Source organism: Phyllostomus discolor, chromosome 6 (assembly GCF_004126475.2).
Source record: "Phyllostomus discolor isolate MPI-MPIP mPhyDis1 chromosome 6, mPhyDis1.pri.v3, whole genome shotgun sequence".
Classification (NCBI taxonomy): domain Eukaryota; kingdom Metazoa; phylum Chordata; class Mammalia; order Chiroptera; family Phyllostomidae; genus Phyllostomus; species Phyllostomus discolor.
The window spans coordinates 40,540,386-40,554,355 of NC_040908.2; the positions used below are offsets into that span (position 1 = coordinate 40,540,386).

Sequence of the window (13,970 nt, forward strand, 5' to 3'; positions counted from 1 at the left end):
TCCAAAAATCACTTTGGGGTGGGATGGGGGGGCAGGGCAGACATTTTTCATACCTCTGTGTCTGAAAGTCGCTGTTGCACATGTTTGGTTCTATTAATAAGTTGCTCATCCATTTCAATGTCACTGCCTCCACTTTGATGGGTATCACTGTTATCACTGCTCTGAGGACTAGCTGCAGGTGACCCTATATTAAATAGATTTTTTTGTTTTATTCCTAATGTATATTAACACAGACCTATCAGAATGACACAATTCTTTAATTCTTTGATTTACCAAAGCTTCATGCTCAGTAGCCAAAAATATAACATTTGTCAAGGAGGATCAATTAAGTCAAGATGCTAATAGTTTAAACAAAAAGGGTGACCTAGGTAACTAGTTAAAGATTTACGTCTTCTGCTCAATATGAACTTAATGACTCTGATGTAAATATATAAAATCAATTAACTAATGACTGTTGTCAACGTGAGTATAAGTCATCTTGCCATGCACTTCTAAGACCCAACTTACAAGGTGATGGAGCTGCTCTTCTCAGCTCTTCTTCCTCTGAAGGAAAAGGAAAAAACAGGAGGGAAATATTCTAAATGACTCCACTTATTTGGGACAGCATATCAGTTGTTCTTATTACATAATCAACAAGATACAGGTAGGGAAATCTGCAGTAATGTAAGTCCCCACCACCTGCAGTAGAGGCTGTGGGTGCCTACACAGAAAAGCCTAAGAAAAGAGTGGTGTATGGTACCAGAAGACAAAAATTGGGGTAAAGTTGATAAAGTTTTAGAGAGTCCTATAATACATGTAAAAAGCATTATAAAATAACACCTGAAATGAGAGTAAAAAAGATGAACTAACCCCAATTTATTCACACTTTCACAAACACTATAGTGCCCATGTCAAACTTATTTTGAAATTAAGGTTGAACTGAACTACTCAGCAGAAACTACTTCAAATTTGAGCTATAAACCTTGGATAGCTTACTTAAAAAATACATTATACTTTACTAACCTTTCTTATTTCCAATGGGAAGATTGGTATTTAATAAAGATGCAAAAGAACTCTGTTTAGATAGCTGAGCCTTAGCTGCTAGTGCATTATTCCATAATGCTTTAATTAACATCGATGCCAAGTACAATGTCTTAAAAAAAGAGAGAGAAAGGTTGAAATTAGAAGTTTTAGGCAACATTGTAATAAATTTAATATCCGTTTGCCTAACTGAAATGCCAACCATAATAAAGTACAGGTTAAATTATATGAATCACAAATACATTTTCATATTACTAAAATAAATATCGTTATGTTTTGAATAAATTACCTGTTCAGTATGAACACTTGGCTCAAGAGCTGAGACCAGATTGAGAAGATGTCTCAGTGGTACTGGATCCAAATTCTTGATGAGTGAAGGAAATAAATCATGTATATACCGACTACAATGTTTCAACTACAAAATAAAGGTAGAGACAATAGTAAAAAACAATTACCCTACATAAATAAATAATCTAGTAACAAAATAGTTATAATATAGTTTGTATTTTTTAAAGTCTTAGTACTTTTTTTAAAAGCCCAGGTGGTTGCTACACTAACTGGACAAAAAGTTCATTTGGTTTTTTCCCTAACATGACTCTAGTAGCACTGAGTTGTCTTGAACTTCATTCAAAACTATTTTGTTAGTGTATTGTGAATGCTGTCGCATCAGTGTGCATTCAAAAATAAAATTTCAGCCAAGATGGAGGCGTACATAGATACACTTTGCCTCCTCACACAACCAAAAAAAGGACAACAAATTTAAAAACAAAATAACCCCAGAACAGCCAGAAAATCGAACTGTATGGAAATCTAACACCCAAGGAGTTAAAGAAACATTCATTCAGACCAGTAGGAGGGGCAGAGACAGGCAGCTGGTGTGGAGAGGATGCCCAGCAACACTGTGGCTGGAGTACTGGGTGGGTGAGACGGCAACTGGCAGTCCCAGATTTCCATGTGGATAAACTGGGTGGAACAACTGGGGAACAAGACAGAAAGCACAACCCAAAAAGCATTCCAGTATAGGAAACTAAAGCCTCAAAAACCACTGGCTATAAGAACATGTGGCAACTGCAACATCAGAAGAAACTCCCATCCTAACAGGAAAGTACATTGGAGAGAGCCAAGGATCCTAGAATGTACAGAAACCCACCCACCCTGGAATTAGTACCAGAAGGACACAATATGCTTATGGGTATCAGAGGAAGTGACTGAAAGCCAGCTGAGAGCAGAGCAAGCAGCACTGCTCCCTCTCGGACCCCTTCCCCACATACAGCATCACAACACAGTGATGTGGGTTGCCCACCCTGGCAAATACCTAAGGCTCTGTCCCTTACAATGCAATAGCTGCACTGAGGCAAAGAAATATGGCCCAAATGAAAGAACAGATCAAAACTCCAGAAAAACAACTAAGCAACAAAGAGACAGCCAACCTATCAGATGCAGAGTTCAAAACACTGGTAATCAGGATGCTCACAGAAATGATTGCGTTCACTCTCAAAATGAAGGAAGAAATGAAGGCTATCCAAAGTGCAATAAAAAAAAGTATACAAGGAACCAACAGTGAAGAGAAAGAAACTGGGAGACTCAAATCAATGATCTGGAGCAAAAGGAAGAAATAAAAATTCAACAAGAACAGAATGAAAAAACAAGAATGCAAAAAAATGAGGAGAGGCTTAGGAATCTCTGGGACAACTTTAAATGCTCCAACATCTGAATCATAGGGGTGCCAGAAGGAGAACAACAACAGCAAGAAATTGAAAACTCACTTAAAAAAATAATGAAGGAGAACTTCCCTAATCTGGCAAAAGAAATAAGACTTCCAGGAAATCCAGGAAGCTCAGAGAGTTCCAAAGACATTATACCCAAAGAGGGACACACCAAGACACATCACAATTAAGTTACCCAAGATTAAAGATAAGGAGAGAATCTTAAAAGCAGCAAGAGAGAAGGAGACAGTTACCTACAAAGGAGTTCCCATAAAACTATTAGCTGATGTCTCAAAGGAAACCTTGCAGGCAAGAAGGGGCTGGAAAGAAGTATTCCAAGTCATGAAAGGCAAGGATTACCCAAGATTATTCTACACCCAAGATTATTCTATCCAGCAAAGTTTTCATTTAGAATGGAAGGACAGATAAAGTCCTTCCCAGATAAGGTCAAGTTAAAGGAGTTCATCATCACCAAGCCCTTACTATATGAAATGTGAAAGGGACTTATCTAAGAAAAAAAAGCAGCACTGCTCCCACCATGAACACTATGAACAGTAAAAGGACAAGAAACTCACATCTATCAACAACTGAACCTAAAAAACAAAAACTAAATCTAAGCAAACAATTAGAACATGAACAGAATCGTAGAAATGCAGATCACAGGGAGTGTTAGCAGGGAGGAGAAGAGGGGAGAGGTATAGGAGTAAAAAGGTACAGAGAATAAGAAGTGTAAATAGTAGACATTAAGTAGACAGGATTGTAGTAAGAATAGTATAGGAAATGGAGAAACCAAAGAATTTATATGTACAACCCATTGGCAGGAACTAAGGGGCTGGGGGGGAATGCTGGAAGATAGGGAAGTACAGGGTAGAGGGAAATATAGAGGGGAAAAACTGGGGCAATATAACAGCAGAACAATAAAATATAATTTAAAAAACAATATTTTATTTTAATTTTATTGTAAAAACATTTTAAAGATCAAGCGTATCAATTACAAGAATGTGCAACTGTATCTTTTGTATATTTTATTATAACACATTACTATTACTTGTAACAGTAACTAATCTAATATTTTCACATATTTAATAAGTAGTAAGAAGCTATAAAACTCACAGACTTGTTTCATATATGTAATTTTCAAATATAATTACTGTATTCTGGTGGATATTTCACTTTTAAGAGTTTAAAATAACAGTTTAGATATTTTGTTTACTTAAATAGTAAATTTTATACACAAATCCCATAACTGTTCAAAATCCACAGACCACACAAAAATCCAACCACAAATTTGAAACCAAAAGCTTGAAAATAATCAGCAAAAGCCAATGTAAACAAAGCTAAAGACAACAAAGTAGATACAGTTGTAACTCATAACAGACAAAATGCCAATTTCATGTAATGAAAATGAGAATGACAAATACTCTATAAACAGTCTCAGAAAAGAACACAAAAATGGTTTTTAAATACAAGATTTTCAACTTGATTCATATAAAAGAAATACAAATTTAAAATATCAAAGATATCACCATTTATTCATCAGTTTAGCAAATATCAACAAGTTTTAGAACACAATGTATTGACAATAAAGGATGCCCTGGATGGTGTGGCTCAGTGGATTGAGCACTGACCTGCAAACCAAAGGGTTGCCAGTTCAATTCCTGGTCAGGACACATGCCTGGCTTGTAGGCCAGGCCCCCAGTAGGGAGCACGCTCAAGCAGCCGCCACACACTGATGATTCTCCCCCTCTCTTCTTCCCTTCCCCCACTCTCTAAAAAGGAAATAAATAATATCTTTTTTAAAGATTTTTATTTACTTATTTTTAGAGAGGGAAGAGAGGGAGAAAGAGAGAGAGAGAGAAACATCAATGTGCGGTTGCTGGGGGCCGTGGCCTGCATCCCAGACATGTGCCCTGACTGGGAATCGAACATGGGACGCTTTGGTTCGCAGCCCGTGCTCAATCCACTGAGCTATGCCAGCCAGGGCGGAAATAAATAATATCTTAGAAAATAAAATAAAAGCCCTGGCTGGCATAGCTCAGTGGATTGAATGCAGGCTGGGAACCAAAGTGTCCCAGGTTCGATTCCCAGCCAGGGTACATGCCTGGGTTGCAGGCCATAACCCCCAGCAACCGCACATTGATCTATCTATCATCTATCGATCTCCCTTCCCTCCCTAAAAATAAATAAATAAAATCTTAAAAAAATAAAATAAAATAAAATAAAATAAGCCTTGGCTGGCATAGCTCAGTGGATTGAATGCGGGCTGAGAACCAAAGTATGGAGGGTTCGATTCCCCGTCAGGGCACGTGCCTGGGTTGTAGGCCACGGCCCCCAGCAACTGCACATTGATGTGTGTGCGTGTGTGTGTGTGTGCGTGTCTCTAAAAATAAACAAAATCTTAAAAAAAAGAAATACTACCTTTAATAAATAAATAAATAAATAATAAAATAAGATGCAGGAAATGTGCCACCACACCATTATCTACCACAAGTAAATTACACATATGCTGTAACCTAACAATTCTATTTATAGGTAGGAACTAATCCTACATAATATGTACACATGGATGAAATGACTATGTTAGAAGCTACTTATTGTATCATTTGTATAATAGAAAAGATTGCGGTAAAATAAGACCTATGGAAAAAAAATGGTTAAATAAATTACAGTGCCATGCATATAATGAAATACTATGGCATCTTTAAAAAGAAAGTTTGATATATTGATAGGGAATAATCTCCAGGATAAATTAAGTGAAAAAAGACAAGTCCATTTAATATTCAACATCTGTGGAAAAGACGACAAGGGAAGAAAAATATTTATAATTAGCTATTTGTATAGAAAATCCATGAAGCACCTGAGAGGGTAAGAACTGCATGCCTGGGAGACAGGGGCAGGAATAGGAAAACATGTAATATATCCTTTTATATTTATTTACTTTTTATATTTTGAACCATGAGGATATATGCCTATTCAAAAATTAAATTAAAAAAGAAAACAGAAAATATACCAATACAACATTCTTGAAAGGATTCAGTATATAAATGAAAAAAAAAAAAAAATAGAAAAATGTTTCTCAATAAACCAAATAGTTTCGTTAAGAATCCCCAATCAACTAATTTCCTTTAATTTTTTAAAATAAATTTTCATTTCTGATGTTTTAGAGAGAGAGGAAGGGAAGGAAAGGAGAGGGAAAAGAAACATCGATGTGAGAGAGAAACATCAATCTGCTACCTTCTGTATGTGCCCTGACTGGGAATCAAACCAGCGACATTTAAGTTTGAGGGGTGACATCCAATCAACTGAGTCACACTGGCAAGAGCTCATTTCCTTTCATTTTACCAGTAATATAGTAATAAGACTTGGACTCTAGAAGTCAGATTCCCTATGTTTCGCTCCTAACTTTTTCCATGTCTCATAGGGGAATAGGCACTTAGAACACATAACGAGGAAGCACTCAATAAATGTGAGCTGTTAATAGTACCTGTGCTGCAGCCCAAATGCAATCAATGTGCTGAGTAACTCAACCCGCCCTTCAGCTGCCAAAAAATTCAAAATCACCTTGGCAACTGTTTGATAATCTGGAAAAAGAAAAACTTATTATAGTTAATTTTTTAAAATAGTCTTCTGTCTTAATAAAAACAGAGAAGTCCTAAACATCCACAAACCTCAATATGTAAATTTGGTCCAAATATATGCTCTACTACATTGTTGCTTATAAGCCAGTCTGCAAGTTCCTTTTGCAATTGACCTAAATCAAATAATAAAACAGTGAATACATTTAAAAAATTAGTATCACTCTTTCCCATGTCTAAAGGTAGACAGAGCTGAAAAACTAAATGTGTTCACATACAAATTATAAAGCAATGACTATACACAACTATTTAGAGTATTACACAAAGAATAACAAAATATAAGAGATGGTAATATTAACCTAACTTTATAAACAAGCAAAAAAAAATTCTAGAAAGAGAAACAACTTAAACCAGGTACAAAGGAGAGAATACCAACTGCTAACATAATTAAGTGATATATTTTTCTGCTCAAAGACAATGCCTTCCCACTTTCAATTTCTATTAGTAGGCACCTGAAGTGGTCAGGGAAGGGTTTCCAATATAACCTCTACAGTAGGTACCATCAGGAAAGTAGATTAGCAAATGATGAAAAAAAAAATTATCTTCAAGCCAAACTGCACATCTCTTGCCTGATACTGATGAAGATTCCACTAATGTCAAAAAATAGTAAGTGATAGTTCCTGATCGTTCATAACAACTTAGTTACATTAACCAATATATTTTCCTCCATTTCAAAAAAATTTTTTTATGTTGGAACAGTTTTAGGTTACCCTTCATTTTTCAAGATCCACTCATTTTGTGGAGGAATAACTCTCTCACTAGCATACAAATTAACCTCTTCTGTTAGTTCTACCAATAAGGTAGTGTGGGTTTATCAGTTATCTTTCACAGCTTTGAAACATACATGACATCTAATAAACTGAACATACAGGGTGGAGCAAAAGTAGGTTTACAGTTGTATGTGAAACAGTCAATTCCTGCATTATTATTTAATTATTGTATTATTTTCCAGAGGAACAACTCTAAATCTACTTTTACTGCTCCCCGTATTTGATGTGTGCAGTTTGATGAGTTAAAGCTTAAGTATCCATCTGTGAATCCATCAGCACCATCCAGACAACAAACACATAATCAACCAGTTTCTCCATGCCCTTTTGTAATCCACCCCCTTTTCAGCCTCACAACCCCATACCCTAACTAATGACCTGCTTTCTATTATTAGAGATTAGGTTTCATTTCCTAGAACTTTAGGCATAAAACAAAGTGACACAGTATGTACTCAAAAGTTTTTAAATCTGGCTTTTCACTCAACATAAGATTTATCCATTTGTTTGCAATTTATCAATGATTGTTGGTTTCTTCTAGATTTTAGCAATTATGAATAAAGCTGATATAAAAATCCATGTGCAGGTTTTTGTGTGGACATAAGTTTTCCACTCCTTTAGGTAAATATCAGGGAGTATGATTGCTGGATCATGTCATGTGATAAGAGGATGTTGACCTTTGTATGAAACTATCAAACTGTCTTCTAAAGTAGCTGTGTCTTCTTGCATTCCCACCACCAATGGATGAGACTTCTGTTGCTCTACATCCTTGTCAGCATTTGGTGGTGTAAGTACTCTAGATTTTGACCATTCTAAATAGTTCTACCAATAGAATCTCATTGTTATTTTAATTTGCATTTCCCTGATGAAAAAGGGTATGCAGCATCTTTTCATGTGCTTATTTGCCAGCTGTGTTGTGTATCTTTTTGATGAGATGTCTGTCAAAAGTCTTTGGTATATTTTTTAATCAGGTTGTTACTTTTCATATTGCTGAGTTTTAAGAGTTATTTGTATATTTTGGACAATAGTCCTTTATCAGATGTGTCTTTTGCAAATATTTTTCCCCTGCACATGGCTTGTGTTCTGATGCTCTTGACATTGTTTTTAGGAAAGCAGAAGTTTTTAATTTTAATGAAATACAGTGTATCAATTCTGTCTTTCATGAATTATGGTACTGTAGTCATCATACCCCAGGCCATCTAGGTTTTCTTTTATATTATCTTCTAGGAGATTTATAGTTTTGCATTTTATGTTTAGATGTGTCATCCACTTGCATTAACTTTTGTGAAGAGTTTAAGGTCTGTGTCTAGATTCTCTTTTTTTAAACATATGGTTGTTCAACTGTTTCAGCACCATTTGTTAAAAAGGCTGGCCCTGCTTCATTGTACAATGGACTATATTTATATGGGTCTATGTCTGACCTCTCTGCCCTGTTCCACTGATCTGTCTACTCTTTGACCAAAACCACAATCTTGATTGCTACAGCTTTATAATAAATCTTGAAGTACAAAACCTCCAATTTGGTGCTTTTCGTTTCAATACTGTGTTGTTTATTCTGGGTCTTTTGCCTCTCCATATAAACTTTAAAATTAGTTTCTAAGTCTGAAAATAAATTACTGGAACTGAGATTACACTGAATCTACAGATGAAGTTGGGAGGAACTGCTACCATATCTTTAAAATTTTGAGTCTATTTACTGACATGGAAATACCTTTCTATTTATTTATTCTTTGGTATCTTTTATCAGAGTTTTGGTATCAAAGAGTTTTATCTCTTCCTTCCCATCTGCAACCTTTCATTTCCGCTTCTTGCCTTATTGCATTAGGTAGGACTTCCAGCAAGATGAAGAAAAGCAGTGGTAAGAGGGACATCCTCTTCTTGTTCCCGATCTTAGAGGAAAAGCTCTGAGCTTCTCACCATTAAGTATGATGTTGGCTGTAGGGTTTTTGTAGATGTTCTTCACCAAGCTGAGGATGTTCTTCTCTATTTCTAGTTGACTAAGAGTTTTTATCACAAATGAGTGATTTTGTCAAATGCTCTTCATGTAACTATGTGATTTTTCTTTAGTTTATTGATATGATGAATTATGATAATTAATTTTGAAATGTTGAACCAGCCTGCATATTTGAGATAAATCACACTTGGTTATGGTATATAATTCTTTTTTATACATTGTTATGTTTCATTTGCTAGTATTTTGTGAAGGCTTTTGCATCTGTGTTCATAAGAAATACTGGTATGTACTTTTTGCTTTTTTGTAATGTCTTTGTCTTGTTTTGGTATTAGAGTAATGCTGGACTCAAAGAGTAAGTAAAGCAAGATTCCCTCTACTTCTATCCTCTAAAAGAAACTACAGTAATATCATTTCTTCCTTAAATATTTGGTAGAATTCACAAGTAAACATATATGGGCCTGGTGCTTTCTGTTTCAGAAGGTTATAAATTTGATTCAATTTCTTTAATAGATAAAGACCAACTCAGATTCTCCAATTCCTACTATTTTAAAAAAATTTCATGAAAGAAGTAGTGATGGGTAAATTGTAGGTAGAAGACAACAGGTTTCAAAATAGAATTTACAGTTAAAGATCCCAAAATTTTTTCATCTCTAAATTATACATTAAAAAAACTGAGTAATTAAAAAACAGAATAACTAATTTTTCTTATATGTCTTTAGAAGAATTACATTTAATTAAAAAACACTTAAGAGATTTTTTAAAAAGCTATGGGCCTCAAAAGATAAAACATTAAAATAAAACTACTAATGATGTCTTTGAGGTAAAAGATATTTTCTGGGTAGTCCTACAAAAGCTATAATCCATGACTAAACTGATTAGCGTAACATACAAAAAGACAATTCAACAACTAAAATTCTAAAAGATGAACTTCATTCTTTCAGTCTCTTGAAGGACATTAAAAGGAGACCCATGGAAGTTTTGTAATATCTGAGAACTGTAATTATAACTGACCAAGCATAAAATTGGATATTATTCGTAACAACCATTCAGGACTCTGGAAACTATATAATGGGGACTCCCAGAAAGAGTAGGGGAAGCAGGAATAAATTTTGAAGAAATTATGACCCAAACATCCCAAATTTGATGAAAAATATTCATGTACAAATTCAAAACTAACAACAAATCCAACAGGATAAACACAAAGAAATCCATACCTAGACACATCATAGCCAAACTATTAAAAGCAGCAAGCATGTACAAGGGAATCACATTAGATTACAGCTGGCTTCTGATCAGAAAAAAAGGAATAGAACTATACTGAAGCAATATTTCCATAATTTTACTAGAATTAAGTTATAAATCTGAAGTAAACAATAATAAATTAAGATGCATATATGGTAGCCCTTTCAGTTTAGCTTCTCCCCGGATGGCGGGCCATGGGGATGGCACAAGCTGGGCAACGGGAGGCAAGGCAGTACCCACAGGGACAGCAGGGGCCTGAGGGCCAGGGTGGCCATAGGAGTAGAGGCAGAAGCTGGAGGGGAAGCAGCGCTCAGCACCACAGCCCAGGCCGTGCAGCAAAGAGAAGAATAAAGTGAATTGCAAACCCAAGAACCAGGATGAACCGGGAATCCCTTTCTGGCTCCGAGAGATTATGAGAAGCCATCAGGATATGAAAAACCCTGTCGGTAGCAAGAAGAAGAAGAAAGAGGCCCAGGCAGCCTTCAGCAGGATGCTTGACAAGGAAGCTCCAGCATAGACACGGACATCGCAGTCCCCAAGTTCAAGCAGAGAAAGGGGGAGTCCAAATGGGCCTCCGTCCAGCGGGTGGAGCAGAAGGCCCAGCACGTGCTCTTCCTCAGCAAGAACAAGGCCAAACCAGTGACCCAAGGCGCAGGCAGCACGGACACATCCCTGAAGCAGCAACTGAATAAAGTCCAGCAGAGAAGAAAGGAAAAGGCAATGCAGAGGCTGGAGCAGGAGCTGCTCTAAGACATAATGAAGCTAGGGAGGTTGCCCTGCAGCCCCCTTTCCTCACATCCTCCAGCCAATTCCCAAGGCCAGGAGTAGAATGAGCAGGAGCCAGCCTGGCAAGAAATCACTGATCCTGGGGATGCTTTTGAGTTCTGGTGGTGTGTCCCAGCCTCCCACTACACTGATGGCCCATTGATGGCCCGACAGAAGCTCCTGGTGGAGGAGAGAGCAGGCTGTGCAGGCCTACAGGGCAATGAAGAGGTTGCAGTGGGAGCGGCCTGGGACTTAGCCCGCCTCCCTCCAGAGAAGACAGACATGAGTCTATTATGGTGGGAGACTTGGATTGCAGCACTGGGTGGAGGACAGTGGGCAGGGGACCCAGAGATCAAAGTCCTCTCCCTGGACATAGCCTGGGACCCAGAGCCTGGTGCATGAGCTCCCAAGTTCCAGAAAGGGCTCCAGTCTCTGCTCTCCTTTTTTCCTTCCTGAAGACTACTTTTCTGAGCGACCATCATCAGGCCTATCTCTGACACTGGACACCATCTGTCCTGAGTCCCTGTAGGTGGGGCCAGCACCTAGTTGAGACATAGAGAGTCACAACCAGCATCATTCCCATGAACCTAGCATCACCCTCACCTCTGTCCTGAACACACAGGTCCAGGCTGAGATGAACATGGGCCAAGCCCATAATCCTGTCCCTAACTGCCAATTACTTATAGACACTGTGGATTACCTAGGTTGAGCAAATCCTCAGACTCCCCTGGATTCAAGAGTAGCACAGCTGGAGAGAGGAGGCAGGGAACAGGCCAGTGTGGGGGAGGAAAGAGCCCCAGGGGAGGGCTGGTCAGCATCAAGACCACCTGCTCACCATGCCACTGTTAGGTCCCCAGAAGCATTTTTCACAGGGAAGCCATCCTTGGAAGAGAAGTTACAATGGCCACTGTTGTAGTCACCTATAGTGGCCAATAAGGTCAGTGTATTGACTCAAGTGACTTTAACATAGGGCATTACAATAAATTTCAGGGGTTGGGTTTTTTGTTTTTTAGATTTTAGAGTTTCACTGTTAGCTTAAGTTGCCCAATATTTGGCCAGTGAAGATCTTGATCTTTTGACACTGATCTGAGCCTCAGATTGTTAATGTTCAAACACAAGGTGCTCCTTCTGAGATACGGGACCCAGATTCTTTAAGGGAACACTGTTCCCTCTAATGGTGGGGTATGGTATTGATGTAAAAACCAATATCTAAGTTACACAACTACTCTTTGATGCTGGTATGTCATGCTTCCAGACCATTCTTGCAGACAGGCCTTGGAAATACAGAAAACAAAACAAACATAACTTTAAATATCTGAGTTTATATTGATATTTTGCTATCAAAATGTAATCACTTTTTCAAAAACAAAAGAAAATAATTTTTAAAGCATAAAAAGTCAGTGGACTTAAAATTCAATGTTATACTAAGACATGCCTTCATATTGCAAAACAAGGCAATGAAAGAATTTTTAAAATACAGAAGAATATAGAAAACCAACAGCAGAATGGCAGATATACATTCAAGTATATACACAACATAAGAGTGAAAGAATTAATCCAATCAAAAGACAGAGAATGCAGGACTAGTTTTTTTTTAATCCAACTATATGCTGCCTCCAAAAGACATAAAGGATGGAAAAGGGTATGACACGAAAATAGGAAGTATAATACAGTACTAACATCAAACAAAATAAACTTTAAGCCAACAAATGTTTTAAAGAAACAAAGGAAAATTTCACAGTGATAAAAGGGTGCAATTATCAGGTGCATAACAACTATAAACATATATGAAACTAATAAAAACTCCCAAAATACATTAAGTAAAAACAACAGAATTCAAGAGAGAAAAAGACAAAGCAACAAGAAAAACAAAGTACATAAGAATAAACCTGACCAAGGAGGTAAAAGACCTGTACTTGGAAAACTACAGAACACTAAAGAAAGAAATTAATAAAGACACAAATAAATGGAAGCATATACTGTGTCCATGCATTGGAAGAATTAATATAATTAAAATGTCCATACTACCCAAAGCAATCGATAGATTCAACACAATCCCTATCAAAATCCAATGACATATTTCAGAGATATAGAACAAATATTTCAAAAATGTATGTGGAACCATAAACAACACCAAATCGTCTCAGCAATTTTGAGAAAGAAGAACAAAGTAGGAGGGATCACAATACCTGATATCAAATTATATTACAAGGACACTGTAATCAAAACAATCTGGTACTGGCAAAAGAACAGACACAGAGATCAATGCAACAGAATAGAGAGCCCAGAAACAAAACCAGCTCTCTATGGTCAATTAATAGTCAACAAAGGGGGCAGAAGCATTAAATGAAGCAAAAATAGCCTCTTCAATAAATGGTGCTGAGAGATCTGGACAGGTAAATGCAAAAAAAATTAAATTAGACAACCAACTTACACCATACACCAAAATAAACTCAAGATACATGAAAAATAAACATAAGTTGTGACACCATAAAATCCTAGAGGAGAACAGGCAGCAAAATGGCAGATATCACACGCAGCAATATCTTCATCGATATATCTTCTAGGGCATTGGATGTAAGGGAAAGATAAACAAATGGGACTACACAAAATTAATAATCTTTTGTTCACCTAGAGAAAACATCAGCAAAATGAAAAGAGAACTAACTGTACGGGAAAACATATTTGCTAATGATACCTCAGACAAGGATTTGATCTCCAAAATATATAAAGAACTCATGACTCAACACCAAGAAGATAAACAATCTAATTAAAAAATGGGCAAAGGTCCTGAACAAGCACTTCTCGAAGGAGGACATACAGAGGGCCTACAGACACATCAAAAAATGCTCAACGTCATTAGTCATCAGAGAGATGCAAATTA

At 36.9% G+C, this 13,970-nt stretch overlaps 1 protein-coding gene and 1 pseudogene across 1 annotated transcript in view; one reads left to right on the forward strand and one right to left on the reverse strand.

Annotated features, from left to right (window-relative positions):
• Positions 1-13,970, reverse strand: part of USP34 (ubiquitin specific peptidase 34) — a 220,960-nt gene that overhangs the window by 142,386 nt on the left and 64,604 nt on the right. Inside the window, 8 exon segments of the mRNA XM_028516659.2 lie at positions 54-184; positions 508-543; positions 1,003-1,132; positions 1,310-1,435; positions 6,211-6,246; positions 6,249-6,295; positions 6,385-6,463; positions 7,494-7,506. Coding sequence (XP_028372460.1) covers positions 54-184; positions 508-543; positions 1,003-1,132; positions 1,310-1,435; positions 6,211-6,246; positions 6,249-6,295; positions 6,385-6,463; positions 7,494-7,506 — 598 coding nt within the window.
• On the forward strand, positions 10,506-12,861 carry LOC114500839 (annotated as a pseudogene).